Below are 12,844 nucleotides of genomic sequence, written 5' to 3' on the forward strand. Positions count from 1 at the left end.
TTTTTTTTTTTTTTTTTGATTTTTCAAGAGAGGGTTTCTCTGTAGTTTTGGAGCCTATCCTGGAACTAGCTCTTGTAGATCAGGCTGCCTCCCGAGTGCTGGGATTAAAGGTATGTGCCACCACCGCCTGGCTGAAACTCTTAATATTTTAAAGTTATTTTTTTTTTCAAATTCTTTTAGGGCTGGGTGGTCCCAGCTCTTGGGAGGCAGAGGCAGGCAGGGTCTTAGTGAGTTTGAGGCCAGCCTGGTCTGAGTAAGTTCCAAGACATTTGGGACTATACAAAGAAACCCTGTCTCGAAAAATAAATCTTGAAGATTTATTTATTTTTATGTGCATGAGTGTTTAGCTTTCATGTATGTGTGCACCACATGTGTGTCTGTGTTGCTCTCAGAGGTCATAAGAGGGAGTCAGATTCTCTGGAACTGCAGTTACAGGCAGTAGTGAATCTCCTTATGGGTGCTGGGAATGAACCTGGATTGTCTACAAAAGCAACAAGTGCTCTTAACTACTGAGCTCCTAGTTATTTTCTCTTAATAAGCATACTCTAAAATCACTTATTTAAAATGTAATTTATGATCCCCATATATTGTACACATGTAGAAAATGGACAAAGAATATAGCCAGGCAGTGATGGCGCACACCTTTAATCCCAGTACTCAGGAGACAGAGGCAGGTAGATCTCTGAGTTTGAGGCCAGCCTGGTCTATAGAGTGAATTCCAGGACAGCTAGGGCTACAGAGACAAAAGTGGTCTTAAACAACAACAAAAATCTGTAGCTTTCTTGGCATACAGGTATGGGCTAGCATTCTGGAGTCAGGCTCCTTAGATTGGAGCCCTGGCTTCATGATTTGCCCACTAGAAGCTGCTTGTGAGTTATTTAAGCTTTCGTTTGTGCTTTACCTTCTTCAGTGTGGCTTATTGTAATGCCCGTCCCGTAGGCGGCTGAGAATGCCTTTGCTGAGGGCCCGACTGTAGCAGTGTTAACATCATCATCACTGTCATACCCTCGTCATTGTTCACGGACCCTAGCTGTGCCTTGTGGAGCAGGATAGAATGAATTCCCTCCCCTTTTCCTTGACAGCGCTTGGGGCATTTGAAACAGCTTTGGTGCTTGACGATATCTTCATTGATTTCTTTGTTGAAGAAATAGTAGTGTGCAGTTTGCTGTGGCAGGGAAGTGTTAGATACTTTAGATTCGAAGAAGAGTCTCAGGGCTCAGCAGACTCTTGGTAACTCCATTCTTCCTCATTTTGTATCCACACATCCGCTGAAGAGAGTCCAGCACTCTGCGTGTTCATAGCAGGACAGCCACCCTTCCCTTGCACTCATAGGTTCCCCCTCCCCCTTTCCGCCTCTTTCTCTTACTAAGAAAGCTTTTTCCAAATAAAACAATGCTTGTTTGAACATATTTTTTTCCCCATGTTTTTCATGGGAGCATCATAAGCACATTGGAGGCTGAGATCAGCTAGCTTACTTACCATCCTGGCGCATGGCTCAGAACCACACACTGTACCTTTTCTGATGTGGAGACGCCTATGCCGTATCTGTGTTGACTATTTTGTCCTTTCCAGATGTTTCCTAAAGCAGTGCACCTGTGCAGCTTCTGTCCCTTTGTCCCAGCTGCTTTCACAGTTGACAGTGATAAGCAATATCCAGGATAGTTTGGTATCAGAATAAAGATATATTTGCTGCTGATTTTTTAGTCTTATTGAAATCACGTAGTTCTGTTGTTCATGTGATGAGGGCTCAGGACCCAGCATCCACGAATTCGCCTCTAGTCCAGCCACCTTTTGGACCTTCTGCCTCTGCCTGCTCATGCTAGAATTACAGGTGAGTGCCACCATGCCCTGTTCATTTTTCTTACTCTGTACTGTCTTAGTTCACCAAAGAATATATCAGTATTGAAAACTGAGGGTTTCTGTTTTGGTTTGGTTTGGTTTTTGGTTTTTCTGTGTAGCCCTAGCTGTCCTGAAACTAACTCAACCAGGCTGTCCTCAAACTCAGAGATCCACCTACCTCTACCTCCCAGTGCTGGGATTAAAGGCATGCATCGCCAATGCCTGGTTGAAAACTGGGTTGTTTTAAATTTACTTCCTATTTCTACTTTGCCAAAAAAAAATCTTTCCAAAGGTGATTTTACCTTTTCAAACATACAAATATGGATATTTAAGACATTTTTTGTCTGTGTCAATCAAGAACCTAGTATAGAAGAGACTGCTAGTAAATTAATGAGTCATTTTGTATTACTTTAAAATATGGAAATAGTGGACATCAGGTGTGGTGGTGCATACTGTAATCCTTTGGGAAGCTGAGGCAGGAGAACTGCGAGTTCAAGACCAGCCTTTGCCACATAGGGAGTTTCAGGCTTGCCCTGTTTCAAATAAAACCATATTAAACCAAACTACTGTCCATATTGGATCTACCTTTTTACAGTAATTTTATTAGTTGTGTGTGTATGTGTGCGTATGTGTGTGTGTGTGTGAGAGAGAGATTGGCCATAGCTTCAGATCCCTTCAGAACTGGAGTTACAAGTGATTGTGACCTTCTGATAAGATGTGAACTCAGCAGCAGGTACTCTGAGCCAACTCTTCAGCCCCTCCTCCCCCTTTCCCTTTTTCCTTTTAAAACAGTACTGGGGATTGAGCCTAGGGACTTCCACATCTGACATTGTTTTAAGATAATGGGGGTGGGGTGGGGGCTGGAGAGATGGCTCAGAGGTTAAGTGCACTGGCTGCTCTTCCAGAGGTCCTGAGTTCAATTCCCAGCAGCCACATGGTGGCTCACAACCATCTATAGTGGGATCTGATGCCCTCTTCTGTCATAAAGGTGTACATGCAGATAGAGCACTGACATATATTATAAATATATATATATATTTTTTAAAAGACAATTTTGAATTCTGATTATGTTTTATTGTGTAATATTATTAAATTAAGTACTGTATCATATATAAATTGGATTTTTTCAGTAAAGAGCCAAAGACAGAACCTTGAAGCACTAAGTTTTTTTCCTAGGTTGATATCAGTTGTTTAATTACAATTACATTTATGAGCATCTTTTGTTTTTGAAACATGGTCTTATGGAGCCTAGGCTGGCCTCAGACTCATTGTGCAAGCTGAGGCTGGCTATGACTCCTAACTGTCCTGCCTTTGCCTCTGAAGTGCTGGAATAAGTTTGTACTATCAAGAATAGATTTTCATTTCATTTTGTTGTACTTTTTGAGACAGGGTATTACTCTGGCCTGGACCCTCAAACTTGTAGCAGTGCTCTCAAGGGCTAGACTTACAGGCGTGTACCATCTTGCCTGGCTTGGTTTGACTTTTTGATTAACCATGAATATCACTAAATATACTGTTTTCCTACTTGTTATTTCACAGTCGTCTGTCAGGTTAAAATAGGCATCCTTGTTTGGTATTCTGCAGTGGAGGGATGGGTAGAGCTAGCATTTCCATTGAACTTTGTTGGCTCAGCCGAAGCTGCTCTGACTTGAATTAGAAGAATCTAGGAGCTTTACCGCTTTCTGTTTTAACACTCTGGCAGGTGTTGGTAGATGTGCCGTGTACCACAGACCGCCACTCCCTTCATGAGGAGGAGAACAACATCTTCCAGCGCTCAAGGAAGAAGGAGCGACAGATGCTGCCTGTGCTGCAGGCGCAGCTTCTCGCGTGAGTGGTGCAGTTATAGATTCTCAGACTTTACTGGAAGCATGCCAAGACCGTCACATAGAAGGATCTTTTGGCTGGAGATTTGCCTGGAGGTGATAGACTTCATGAGATTATCCTTTCTAGAATACTAACCACACCCTCACCATTTTATCCTTGGCACCAGTGACTTGCACATTTTTGAAAAGCAGATTCTGTCAGGTATACTGGTATATACCTGTATCCCTGGCTGTTGGGGAAACTGAGGCAGAAGGATAGCTTGACTAGGTGCTAACCTGGGCAGTGTAGTAAAGCCCTATCTCAGAGAAAGAAAGAGACTGGAGTTAAGAGCACTGTCTGCTCTTGCAGAGGACCCAGATTTGGCTTCCAGCACCCACATGGCTGCTCACAACCATCTGTAACTCCACTACCAGGGGATCCATGCCTCTTCTGACCTTCATTGGCTCCTGCACATACATATGTAGTACATATCCATATATTCAGGCACATGCATACACATAAAATAAGTAAAAAGGATTTTTTAAAGAAAAGAACTATTACATTTATTTATTTTTTAAAAAAGAAGTGCTGGGTGGTGGCACACACTTTTAATCCCAGCACTCAAGAGGCAGAGGCGGGCGAATATCTGTGAGTTCAAGGCCAGCCTGGGCTTCAAAGCGAGTTCCAGGACAGCTAGGGCTACACAGAGAAACCCTGTCTCAGAAAAAAAAAAAATGATCCTTTGAAGCCTGATTCTGGTTATGAACCAAACCCTGATGCTGGCCATCAGTTGAATTCTCTCCTTAGTCACACAGACTCCTGGCCCCTAGCCCACCACCCCCTTCCTCTCCTCTTTTTTTTTCTCTCTCTTTCTCTTTTTTCTCTCCCTATCTTTTTCTTTTTTTTTTTTTTTTTTTTTTTTGAGGTCTCACTGTATAGCTTTGTTTGACCTGGAACTCACAGAGATCTGTCTGCCTTTGCCTCCTGAGTGCTGGGATTAAAATAAAGGCATGCACCACTTTTTTTGGGGGGGGGGGTTGAGATAGGGTTTCCCCGTGTAACAGTCCTAGCTGTCCTGGAACTAGCTCTTATAGACCAGGCTGGCTTCGAACTCACAGGGATTCACCTGCCTCTGTCTCCCGAGTGCTGGGATTAAAGGTGTACGCCACCACCACTCAGCCTCCTCCTCTTCCTCTTCTTTTTTTTTTTAGGTTTCTTTTTATTATTTTTAATTATGTGTATGCATGTGTGTCTTCATGTAGGTATGTGCACATAAGTATAGATGCCCATACAGGTCAAAGATCTTGGATCCCCTGGACTTGGGAGTTATAGAAAATTGTGATATGGGTACTGGATACTAAACTCGGATCCTTCCCAAGAGCAGTATGTGCTCTCAACAGCCGAGCCGTCTCTCCACCCCTCAAAGGATTCTTCTGTGGAGACTTCCTGGAGCTGGGTATGGTGGTGCTACTCCATCAGGCCCTAGACTGCCCAGCCCATGTTCCTAGCCCTGTGTTGCTCTCACGCTTCTGGAAGGAATACCAGTTATTGTTTTGTTTTCTTGGTTTCAGGGCTGGACTCCTTGCCACCAAACCCGGAGGCCACGTTGTCTACTCCACGTGCTCACTGTCACACTTGCAGAATGAGTATGTGGTGCAGGGAGCCATCGAGCTCCTGGCCAATCAGTACAGCATCCAGGTTCAAGTGGAAGACCTGTCTCACTTCCGAAAGCTTTTCATGGACACTTTCTGTTTCTTCCCATCCTGCCAGGTTGGGGAGCTGGTAATACCAAACCTCATGGCCAATTTTGGGCCTATGTACTTCTGCAAAATGCATCGGCTGCCCTAGTGTCGCCCTGTCGACTCTGTTGGGGGCACCGGAACAGTCGAGTGGCAGAGGCCTGTGGACAGCAGGAAGTAGAACAGCGGCCCAGCTGAGGATGATCCTGTAAACTGCACTAAGGCCCCTGTTCCATTAGGGACTTAGAAAGAATCGGTGAATAAACCCATAGTTTAAGCTGTCAACTTGGGAAGAAACATTTAGCCAATAAAGTTGTTGAAGTACGCGAGAGCTGGGCCTGTAGTTGGGGCCTTCATGTCAGTCAGAGTTCCATCATGGTTCTCTGGGTGTCAGCAGAAGCTGCTGAGCACGCTCCCCAGAGTGCCCAGCCCCTGCATACAGCCCTCTCCCATTGGTGAGTTCCATTTAGTCAGCCCACAGGCCCACCAGCCGCCCCAGTGTCTCCATATGGCACATGCTCTAATTTAAGGAATAAGTAACTAAAACTGTTGAGTGTGGCTGGTAATCCCCTTCAGATAAGAAAGGTTACCTAAGCTGAGTGCTTCTGGCCTTTCCTTCAGATCACTGCAAAAGCTGCTTCTGGTTCATACTGTGTTTTTGTATGTTTCTTCTTTTACGTCTTCACTTGACAAGTGTTCTCTGAGTTCTTGTAGGACAGCTATGGCACTGGTAGGGGTGTGGTAGGGACTATGGGAATGACTGAGTTTCCTCATTTTACAGTGGCCACCTACTTCCTTTTACTTTTCAAGTACCTAGGAATCTCCTGATATTTTATTTCAGATATCATATTTTATTTCTGATCTTTTGCCTGCTCCAGTGTCTAATCTTTGGCCCATCTCCAAATCCTTCTTCCAGTATAGCAGGGTTTTGGATCACAGACAGTGTTTTGGAGTGACATTACATAACACACCGACTTGCATACTAGCATGCTAGGTATTTTGTAACATTTATTAAAAGAAGGCACCCTTTAGTGCCAGGGAATAGTAAACATTGCTTATGGTCACCCATGCACACAGGTATGTATGTCTGAATATTGCTTGGCTCTTCCTACTTTTTTTTTTTCAGTTTTTTTCTTTCTTTCTTTTCTTTTTTCTTTTCTTTTGTGTGTGTGTGTGTGTGTGTGTGTGTGTGTGACATGGTTTCACTCTGTAGCCTTGGCTGCCCTGGAATTTACTCTTTGTAGACCAGGCTAGCCTCAAACTCAGAGATCTACCTGCCTCTGCCTTCCAAGTGCTGGAACTAAAGGCTTGTGCTACTACCACCCAGCTTTGAAACTCTTAATATTTTAAAGCTATTTCCTTTTTAAAAAAATTCTTTTAGGGCTGGAGAGATGGCTCAGAGGTTAAGAGCATTGCCTGCTCTTCCAAAGGTCCTGAGTTCAATTCCCAGCAACCACATGGTGGCTCACAACCATCTGTAATGGGGTCTGGTGCCCTCTTCTGGCCAGCAGGCATACACACAGAATATTGTATACATAATAAATAAATAAATATTTAAGAAAAAACTAAAATGCTTTAAAAAATTCTTTTAGATTTATTACCTATCTTTCCAATTTATTTACTAGCTGTCTTCCCACTTTCTTTATCCCTCCTTTGTTGCCATTCTTTTTCTTTCATGCTTTCCCTGCTAATCCTTACCTGGTATTAGAAGTAGCCATTGAGAAGGACATTAGCAAAGGTTAAGCCATCTTCCTTCTTGAGATTTGTATTATAACTGAGGGAAGACCTTCCAGACTTTAAACCAAGTAAAGCTAGTAAGATGGAAATCCAAAGAACTTGGTTCGTACTCTGAGTGGGAGGGACCCTTACCAGCCTCTGCTCATGACATAGACTCTCTGCCTGCTGTTTACTCTCAACTTACATTGCTGAAGCTGAGAGACTTTGTGCCTGGGTTTCTGCCTATTGGCTCTTGGATGTCTATCTGCTGCTAATTGAAGGCTAAGCAGTAAACATTGAGGAGAAAAGGGTCTGCTGGCCCTTGGATCACAGTCTAATTGAGGACAGACAGACTAGGTAAGAAAAACTGCTGTATTAGGATTTCCTAAAGGAACAGAACCAATAGCATGTATATGTAGACATACATATATATGCATATATGTGCGCATGTGTATGTAGACGTACATTTATATGCATGCATGTGCATATGTTATAAAGGGGATTTGTTGGATTGGATAGAGGCTGGGTAGTCTACCAATAGCCATGTGCACACTGAAGAGGCAGAGAACTAGGTTCCCAAGGATGTCTGAGCAGTCTCATTCCAACACTGCAGTTTGGAAGCTTCCTGGAAAGTTGCTGCTGTTGAGTCAGTGTTGAAGAACTAAAGAATCAGTCTGATGTCAGTGGGCAGCAGTAGCAGTAGGTGGTATCACTGGAGCAGAGAGACTTGCTGGCTGGAGGGTTGCCTTCTCCCTATTTACCTTCATCATCTGGGCGGTTTGCTCTTTCGAGGGTCCCACCTATATTCGTCACTGTTCATGGGCCAGTCCTCTCTGGAAACATTCCTGTAGACATACAGCTTTATTTCCCCAGTCCAAGGCATCTCTAACCCGGTCATGTTGAAACCTCAGACCCACGATCACAATTACTTTGGAAAACAGTTTGTCTCCTGTAATCGAATATATACCGCCCTCTAATTCAAGTTACTACGGTGCTCAGAATCAGTTCAAGAGAAACTCTTATTCCCGTGCCCCTGCGAAGGATGTTCATAGCAGTCCGGCTTACAAGCAAGAGCCTTGACATAGTCCACGTGTCTCTGAGCAAGAAGAGGGTGAATAAACTGGATATTCACACAATGGAACACACAATGTATGATCTTATTTATATCACCTTGCAAATCCGCCAGTGTGCTATTTAATTTAATGAGTATTAATAATATAGCCACAATCCCAAGTGATGTTGAAAATAATAATTTTTTTTTTTTTTTTTGAGACAGGGTTTCTCTGTAGCTTTGGAGCATATCCTGGAACTAGCTCTTGTAGTCCAGGCTGGTCTTGAACTCACAGAGATCCACCTGCCTCTGCCTCCGGAGTGCTGGGATTAAAAGCGTGCACCACCACTGCCTGGCTGAAAATAATTCTTATCATTAAAATTTACCCTTATGTCTGGGCGGTGATGGTGCACGCTGTTAGTCCCAGCACTTGGGAGGCAGAGGCAGGTGGATCTCTGCATTCTAGGCCAGCCTGGTCTACAAAGGGAGTTCCAGGACAGTCAGGGCTACACAAAGAAACCCTGTTTGGAAAAACAAAAACAAAATATAATAAACAAATAAATAAAATAAATTAAAAAAGGAAAAGAAAGAAAAGTTACCTTCTGGTCTTGGCTGTTGATCACTTCTTTTGTTTCTAGTCTCAGAAACCACCTAATCTGCCTTCTATCAAGCTACTTTTGAACAAAGGCATTAGGACTATTTAAAAGTCTAAAGATCCCCTAGTGACCCCCAGGATCTTTACTAAGGGTTTGCAACTGGTCTAACTGGTTAGGTGCCTTTGGTTTAATTACAAGGTCAGGCTATTTTAAAACCCTCCTGGGAACTTGTGATTTGAACTTTCCCAAAGCCAGGATTGTACTACATCAAAAGTTCTTGACAGGCAGGGAGGGGAGCAGAGAAAAATGTAGAGCTCAAAAAAAAAAAAAAAAAAAAAAAAAAAAAAAAAAAAAAAAAAAAAAAAAAAAAAAAAAAAAAAAAAAAAAAAAAAAAAAAAGCCCAATAGTGGTGGTGCACAATCCCAGCACTTGGGAGGCAGGCAGAGGCAGAAGGATCTCTGTGAGTTCGAGGCCAGCCTGGACAAGAGCTAGTTCCATGACAGGCTCCAAAGCTACAAAGAAAGCCTGTCTCAAAAAAAACAAAAACAAACAAAAAATCTTAATATGAAAAAAATTCTTGACAAAGTGTGGTGCATACCTGTAATCCTAGCACTTGGTAGGTAGAGGCAGGAATGTCAAGAATTCAAGGTTATCCATAACTTAGTAAACTCCAGTCCTGTCTGGACTGCATGAGACCCTGTCTCAGAGAACCCAAAACCAAACTAAAATAACAGGGCTGGAACCCAACAGTGGTGGCTCATGCCTCTATCCCAGTACTTAGGAGGCAGAGACAGGTGGATCTTTGTGAATTTTAAGCTAGCCTGGTCTGCAGAGCTAGTTCTGGGACAGCCAGGGCTACACTGAGAAACCTTGTCTCAAAAAAATCAAAACAAAACAAATCTTCCAGTCAATAAATGGGCAAACCAAAATAAGCAATATAAATGATTAACAATATTTTTAAATGTTCAGTATCACTAGCCATAGAGAAATGCTAATTAAAACCACATTAAGTGATATATATATATATATAATTTTAAAAATAAAGGAAAAACTGCATTAAGCAGTTCATGGTGGTACATGCCTTTAATGCCACCACTCAATAGGCAGAGGCAGGCAGAAGTTCAAGGCCAGCCTGGTTTACATAGTGAGACCCTATTTTACCACTACAACCACCACCACCACCAAAAAAAAAAAAAAACAAAAAACACCATCAGATCCCCTGGAACTGGAGTTACAGACCGTTGTGAGCTTCCACTCATAACTGCTGAGAATAGAACCCAGGTCCTCTGGAAAAGCAGTCAGTATTATTAACCACTGAACTGTTGTTCCAGCTGAGGCTGCTTTGGGACTAGCTACATAGCTGAGGATGCCCTTGAGCCTTTGACCCTCTGATGCTGAGGTTATAGGTGTACGTGCCATGCCTGACTCTGAGTCTGGATTTTCACGTTTCCCCTCACACTTTCAGTTTCACCTCCTACATCAAGATATTTGATCCTTTCTGAGTTAATTTGTGTACAGAATGAAAGAGAGAGCCAGGTGGTGGTGGCGGCACACGCCTTTAATCCCAGCACTTGGGAGGCAGAGGCAAGAGGATCTCTGTGAGTTTGAGGCCAGGCTGGTCTACAAAGCGAGTTTCAGGACAGGCTCCAAAGCTACACAGAGAAACCCTGTCTCAAAACAAAAACAACAACAAAAACAAAACAATAAAACAAGCCAAAAGAAAACCAGAATGAGAGAGGGATCTGGTTTCATTCTCCTATATTATGGATATTTATTTTCCCAGCACCATTTTTTCAGTATGCCTTCTTTTATGTAATGTGTGTTTTTGTAGCAGGGCTCCTAAATAATGACACGGAGAATTCTTGTCAAGTATGAAAGCTTGGTCTTAGCTTAGGCTTATTCCCACGTGGCTCTTCAAATTTAAATTAAATTATGGTGTAGAAGGTCCTTCTGTTTATGTGTTGCTTTCATTGGTTAATCAATAAAGAAACTGCTTGGCCTGATAGGGCAGAACTTAGGTAGGCAGAGAAGACAGAACTGAATTCTGGGAGGAAGAAAGCAGAGTCAGAGAACCGCCATGGAACCACCAGAATCAGACATGCTGAATCTATGCCAGGAAGCCACTGTCATGTATTACTTCATTAATACACAGATTAATGAAGATGAGTTAAACTGATATGTAAGAGTTAGCCAATAAGAGGCTAGAGATAATGGGCCAGGCAGTGATTTAATTAATACAGTTTCTGTGTGGTTATTTCAGGGGCTAAACTAGCCGGGCAGCAGGGATAAACAAGGGGCCCCCGCTCCTTGTAACACGTTTATATTAATCATCACCTTTCCTCAGTACCAAAATCCAACTTCCTCCCAACTTCCATCGTATCTGATTCTTTCCCAGAGTTCCTATCTCCTGGACAGTCCTTCCCATCTTCTTCTGCCTAGCTATTGGCCATTCATTTCTTTATTAAACCAACCAGAAGATGCTTTAGGCAGGCGAGGTTAAACAGAGACACATCTTTACACAGTATACAAAAAAACTCCAAAAATATTTTTCATAGTCTTTATCAAAAATTAGGAAGCTGTGTCAGACAGGCATAGTGGCTCATGCCCTTAATTCCAGCATTCATCAGGCAGAGACAGGTAGATCTTTGTGAGTTTGAATGCAGCCTATTCTACATATCAAGTGTAATGACTGTTCTGTCTCTTTAAGAGACAACCCACGCCCACTCCCTCCCCATCTGCTGAGACAGGCTGATCTTCAGTTTCCAGCCTGTGTTCTCTCTCTTTTCCAGCCTGAGTTCTCTCTCTTTTCCGTCTCCAGCTTGGATAGGCAGCTTCAGTCTCTCCCTTCTCTCTCTCCTCTCCCTCCTTCTCTCTCTCTCTCTCTCTCTCTCTCTCTCTCTCTCTCTCTCTCTCTCTCTCTCTCTCTCTCTCTGTTCTTCTCTCTTCTTTGCCTTCCCTTCCATACTTCTATAACCCACTTAATAAATATCCAGCCTCAGTCTGCATGGTTTGCCTATTCATCTGTCTCTTGCCCCACTGCCACCACATGGCTTGTCACCGGGGACCAGCCACCTTCAGAGACTTGTGTGTGGTCTCGTGCGCCACCCTGCCTGGGACTGACTGCTCTCGGGACAAGCTGCCCCCTGCCTGCCACCACATGGCCCACTGCCTGCCACCACATGGCCCACTGCCTGCCACCACCTGGGGACCTGCAGAATTTTTAATAATCCATTACAGCAAGTTTCAGGACAGCCAGGATTACCTAGTGAGATCCTGTTTCAAAATCAACATAAGTAGATAATCAGTGGCTTTGGCTGTCTGTTTTTATTTCTGGGTCCTCAATTCTATGGAAGCAGTTTCTACCTGGCTAGGATGAGAAATCAGTAAACACCATTGGTAGCTGTCTTGAGATGTCTGATGGTGAAGCTGACATCCGGAGACAGGCAAAATCGCAGATGGCTGAGAATTGGCCAGTACCCTAATGAGTGCTGTAGCTCACCCTGATGCTGGTCCTTTTCTCTTCAGCTAATTTAAGATGCCTTTTTTTTCCCAACTGAAAGTAAACTGATTAACAGAAGTATTAACTGAAGACCCAAAACTCAGTGTTCTTCAAAGTGTAGAGAACAGAATCACCACGAGTGACTGTTTAAAATATTACTGCTGGGGCTGGGGCTGGGGAGATGGCTCAGTTGCTAAGAACACTGGCTGTTCTTCCAGAGAACCAAGATTCCATTCCCAGCACCCAGATGATGGTTCCAACTGAGTAACTCCAGTTCCAGGGAATCTGGTACCCTCTGCTCTTCTCAGGTACCAGGCACACACGTACACAGGCATGCAGGCAAAACACCCATACACACAAATAATTTTTAAAAATGACTACCTTGGTAGTGGTGCACGCCTTTAATCCCAGCACGCAGCAGGTAGAGGTAGGTGGATCTCTGTGAGTTCGAGGCCAGTCTGATCTACAGAGTGAGTTCCAGGACAGGCTCCAAAGCTACAGAGAAACCCTGTCTCCAAAAGGAAAAAACAACAACAACAACAACAACAAAAGAAATGACTACCTCGGTCCCACTTTAATTGATATAGTTTTTTTTTTTAAA

General features: G+C 43.3%; 1 protein-coding gene across 2 annotated transcripts in view; it reads left to right on the top strand.

Annotated features, from left to right (window-relative positions):
* The window catches only part of LOC126515718 (5-methylcytosine rRNA methyltransferase NSUN4), a 14,281-nt gene extending 8,252 nt beyond the window's left edge, over positions 1–6,029 (top strand). The window contains exons 2-4 of one of the 2 annotated variants that reach the window (XM_050165571.1): positions 1,745–1,831; positions 3,542–3,666; positions 5,214–6,029. In XM_050165571.1, the coding sequence (XP_050021528.1) occupies positions 1,745–1,831; positions 3,542–3,666; positions 5,214–5,490 (489 nt within the window). In that variant the 3' untranslated portion in view covers positions 5,491–6,029. The remainder of the gene's footprint in view (positions 1–1,744; positions 1,832–3,541; positions 3,667–5,213) is intronic. The other variant, XM_050165572.1, reaches the window with a different exon arrangement.
* Positions 6,030–12,844: the final 6,815 nt, after the last annotated feature.

This window comes from Alexandromys fortis, unplaced genomic scaffold (genome assembly GCF_014885135.2).
Source record: "Alexandromys fortis isolate MF-2015 unplaced genomic scaffold, M_Fortis_MF-2015_v1.1 scaffold_157, whole genome shotgun sequence".
Classification (NCBI taxonomy): Eukaryota; Metazoa; Chordata; class Mammalia; order Rodentia; family Cricetidae; genus Alexandromys; species Alexandromys fortis.